The sequence below is a fragment of the Engraulis encrasicolus genome, chromosome 11 (assembly GCF_034702125.1).
Source record: "Engraulis encrasicolus isolate BLACKSEA-1 chromosome 11, IST_EnEncr_1.0, whole genome shotgun sequence".
In the NCBI taxonomy this organism is placed as follows: Eukaryota; Metazoa; Chordata; class Actinopteri; order Clupeiformes; family Engraulidae; genus Engraulis; species Engraulis encrasicolus.
The window spans coordinates 10,637,676-10,642,675 of NC_085867.1; the positions used below are offsets into that span (position 1 = coordinate 10,637,676).

Consider the following 5,000-nt stretch of genomic DNA (forward strand, 5'->3'; position numbering starts at 1 on the left):
TTGAATGAGCATGGTTGCAGTGGCATGATGTTTTTTTTTCACTTGGCATTGTTGCATTGCCATGGTGTTACATCAGACTGTCTGGGCTCATAAGCTACTGAACACCAGTGGACATTGTCAAATCACATCTGATTTCGTCCTCTCAGGATATGGCTATGGGCTACTCAGACTGTCTGCTGGACTTGTAGTCCAGACTGAATGCAGCAAGACTAGAGGGTAGCAATAACAAAATACGGGATTGAGACCAATGGTTATTGGTTGCAGCACAAAAATATTTCACCATTTTGAATTGAAAGTCGACCATTTTGAAAGTGTTGTCCCCCAAGATTGAATTTTCATAGCATTTTATTATTATAGTGTTTAGAGCACAAGATTTGTTGCAAATCACACACACTGACATTAACAACAAAGAGCCTTCGTATGACAGCCAAACTGAGCCACAGTCACAACCTCAACCCCGTGTCTCAAAAGCATTGTTGCTAACCAGTTAGCAACGTCCTAGGTTTCCAATGGGAAATCACATTGCAACCAAGCAAGTTTCTAACTTAGTTGGCAACAATAGTGTCAAGAAACACACTCCTGGACTGGACTGATCAATGGTCAATCCATCACAGAGAGCCTATATTTCAACAGCAGTGGCAAGACACGGAATCTCAAAGTGCCCCCCACCCCCAAACACACACTTTCAGCGACACAGCAACCAACATTATCATTCTCCAGGCTCCAGGCTCCAGACATCAGCCAGCAGCGCTAACACCCAACACCCAACATGTCAACACTGCTGTTTAAATGATCACGGGGAAAGTGGGGTGACTGGACTGGTCAGGTGTTGCCATGCACAACATGATTTATTGATGGCTGTGCTACAGGAGCAAGGGCAGTGCAGTGAAGTAGTCTATGTTAATAATGCAGAGAGGTTTGCTTTCCTTGTGTTTCCTTCTGCAGTGGTGAAGCAGCCACAGGGCTGGACTGGACATCTGGCATACCGGTCATTTCCCGGTGGGCCCTGCATCCTTGTGGGCCCATATTTTCAGAAATGTAAAATAAAGGTGCACAACCCACCGATAAGTCAGTTCTGCTCTGCTAATTTTGAGGGGCCCCTTTAAGCCAAAAGTGCCCAGGCCCTATTTATCTCCCAGGCCAGCCCTGAGCAGCCATGCTATAAATAGGTGTGTGCTACTAGGGAACGCAAATATACTGTAGGAGAAAAGGGGAGAGGAGGGGGGAAGATGGGATATGAATATTTCTGCGTAAAGATGCATTTTTGAATTGAAGGCATTTTTTTTTCAAACATTTATTTCCATCTCGTGTTTATTTTTGGCAATTGAACTCTAAAGCAACTCCAGTGAATGGTGAACTCGTTTTGGGTTTATTCTTGGAAGCGTAATTTATGCTATAAAAATACAGAGTTTAAATAAACTTTGTGGCTTTCCATGTCAGTATGAATCAAGAATCAATGTATACGTTCATTTACATTATACTAATGCTTTGTGAAAAAAATAATGCTAAAGGAATGGAAAGAAAGGAAAAGTGCCAGCAAGTTCTGTTGTAGTGACAACCGGGATGTGGGTGCAGTGGCACAATGCACCAATGTGGGGAACCTATGTCTTGAGGGCCGTTTTATGGCCATTGAGGCCATTTTATCCTAACCTGGGCGAAAAGCCAACTGTTGACTCCGTCAATCAGTCTGGCAAAAGCTATGAGGAATCCCTCTCCGTGGAGGGTGGTAGATGGTCTGATCTTACTTTATCATTTAAATTAATTGGAGTTCCAAACTCAAATTAAAACCCATATTGTGCTTTATTAGCATGCCTGTTACGATATAGCATCGCAAAAGCAAACAAATAACAAAACGAAAGTGTAAATATAGTTACCTTAAACCATCAGTAACGGAGCTCGCGGGTGAGTTCCGCATCATCACTCTCAACTGTTTGCTGATTGGCTAAACACTGAGAGAACCGAGCTCGAGGCTTTTGCCAGACGATGTGCGGAGCCAAAGTCTTTGGGTGGAGTACATAGGATGGCGTGGCGAGGCTAGTTTTATCCGGCCTCCGATATAATTTTAATGTTATGCAGCTTCACATAAAATATGATGGGGGGTGGGGGGCTGGGATGGGAAGGTGCAAAGGGGTCTCTTGTTCCGGGCCCAGGGAGAGAGGGGGCCCAGAATTGGATCCTCATTACATTGTATTGATTGGGTTTGGGGCCTAATGATTGATTGGGCCCTTTCACACGTCTTCTTCCCGGGACCAGCAAAAGCTGTCAGTGGCCCTGTGTGTACATACATGTGTGTCTGCATGTAGAGTACATAACTATTTCATGTGTGTACAGTGGAGTAGTCTACATTTTTTAGGTGGGTATACTGTATATTTGAGCATTTTTGTGGTGGGTATACTGTGCTACTCTAAATACTGAATTAATCCATTTTAGGTGGGTATACTGAAATTCCTGACATTTTCTGGTGGCTATACCCGTGTTCTATGTAGATTACAACACTGTACTGTATGTGTATATAGACTACCTATTGTATGTGTGCCAGGACTCCCTGGCAGAAGAGACTCTGCTCTCAATGGGACAATCCTGGCTAAATAAAGGATACATGAAAATGAAATGAAAAGTGTCTGCATGTGTGTACATACCTATTGCGATCTCCTCGAAGGAGGTGATGGCGTGCGAGCTGCCTAAGCTGTTGATGGCCGTCACGTTGACCCGGTACGGGATGGAGGAGAAGAGCTCGGGGAACTTCACATGACACCGGTTCTTATGGACCGGGTCGCGCTCCACCACCAGAACCTTCTGGGCATGTCTGAGGAGAGGGAAACAGATGAAATATTATTATGTGAGAATAGATAGATAGATAGATAGATAGATAGATAGATAGATAGATAGATAGATAGATAGATAGATAGATAGATAGATAGATAGATAGATAGATAGATAGATAGATAGATAGATAGATAGATAGATAGATAGATTAACCCTTTAATGCATAAGCCATTGGACTCACACTAACGCATAACATGGGTCTAAATAGACCCGCATTCATTTCCAATGTATTTCTGAGCATTAATCATGTATTCTCTCACACAACTTCTAAAACCAAAACATTTTATCCCATAATTCTTCTAAAAGTAATTACATAGGTGGTCCTTAATTCAAAAAAGTATTTTAAAAAATGTTCTCATATTTTTATTTTACAAATAAACATGAATTTGGAATTAAATCACTAATTTCTAGACGTGGACCGAAAATGGCCCGCATTCATTTCTAATGGAAGTCTAAATCTTTCACTATAATAACTTCCACAATTAATGTATTTTAATAGCTAATGGATTAAAAGTTGTGATTTAGACTGTTTTTGATGCACAAAATGGATGTTATTTTTTGTATCTTATAAATAAACACACAAATAATTTCCCCCATTATTGCAGACATAGCCTAAGTCTGAAGTGTTAAAATATATTTAAAAGGATTCCAGTCAGGTACAAATAAACTGTTTTTGACCACTGTTGACCACTGCTGACCTATTGGATTTAAGCATTCCAAGTCATGCATATTTGTGTAATAAGAGACGGTGTGATCGGAGGAGCCCAATAGCCTATATCAGGGCATAATTAATGTGCATAATTATTAGGCAACTTTGCTTTCCTATGGGAAAATATGCCACAGAAGACATCTAACAAACTCCAAAAATACTATAAACAATTTTGATGTCTTCCAGAGGGGTGTGGCTGTCTTGAAATATTGGTCACATCCGTCTAAAGCCATCAGTGTCACATGACATGAGCTCACAAAGTCACTACCAGATTTAGAAGAATTGAAGATGAAACTACCACAAAAGTATTACCTGCAGTGCTGTTATGTTCCAGAACAGAAACCTACATGTACATTGAGTGTCCACAAGAACATTGTATTCAGCACTCAGAGACATGGCCAAGGTAAAACAGGCTGAAACCTGAAGACCACTCAACAAGAAACTTAAGTCAAGACTGGGTCAAGATATGTCTTTAGACAGTTTTTTTCAATGGTTTTATGAACTAGTGAAGGTGACTATTAATGGACCAGGTAGATGAGTCTATGGCTAGATCAGCAATGTGCACACTTACATGAGTTCCTGAGTTCCACTCAAATGCCAGCAAATTACGGCATAAATACCATGATCTTCAAAAGATGCAAATGTCTTCCTCTCAATGATCCAGTCATGGGCTCATCCACCCTGTCTGTCAAGAGTCACTTTCCCAAGTCCATATAGGCCTAACTTTGAAAACTCTTTCCCCAGGTTTTTTTGACCCAGTCTTGACTTAATTAACTTGTCTAGTGTCATCCCTTCTTACCTTGGCCATATCTCTGAGTGCTCAATGCCCTGTTCTTCTGGACACTTGGTGTAGGTTTCTGTTGTGTAATATTATAGGACTGCAGGGTAATACTTTTTTGTAGCTCCATCTTAAATTCTTCTCAATTTTTGGCTGTGACATTTCTTACGAGACTGATGACTTTGTAATGATGCATTTCATAATTCTGTGGTAAAGTGACCAACGTCTTGCCAATTTCACGACAGCCACATCCCTCTAGAAGACTTCAAAATTGTTAATCGACTTTTCAGAGTTTGTTAGATCTATTTTGTGGCCCATTTTCCAAGAAGACAACAAAGTTGCCTAATAATTATGCACACCTGATATAAGGTGTTGGGCACCTTCGACCACAGCCCCATATTTTTATACAAATATGCATGGCCTGGAATGCTTAAATCCGATAGGTTTTCAAGTTCATATAGATTCCTGTTGGAAAATAAGCATAAAAAAGACAATATGGTCAAAAAACATGTTTGCCTAATAATTCTGTATATAAAAAATGAATGCGGATCATTTTTGACCCATGTGTGTAAATATCATATAATTGTATAAAAAGATGTCCATTTCAAAGAATAACCGTAAAGTATTTGAATTAAGTATTAATGTTGGGAGTTAATACTCCATAAATGACAAAAAGTTGAATTTTTA

General features: G+C 40.2%; 1 protein-coding gene across 1 annotated transcript in view; it reads right to left on the bottom strand.

The window, feature by feature from the left end:
- cntfr (ciliary neurotrophic factor receptor) overlaps positions 1 to 5,000 on the bottom strand; it is a gene marked incomplete at its 3' end in the record, with an annotated part of 375,721 nt that overhangs the window by 70,328 nt on the left and 300,393 nt on the right. Inside the window, exon 6 of the mRNA XM_063211099.1 lies at positions 2,640 to 2,806. Within this exon, the coding sequence (XP_063067169.1) occupies positions 2,640 to 2,806 (167 nt within the window). The remainder of the gene's footprint in view (positions 1 to 2,639; positions 2,807 to 5,000) is intronic.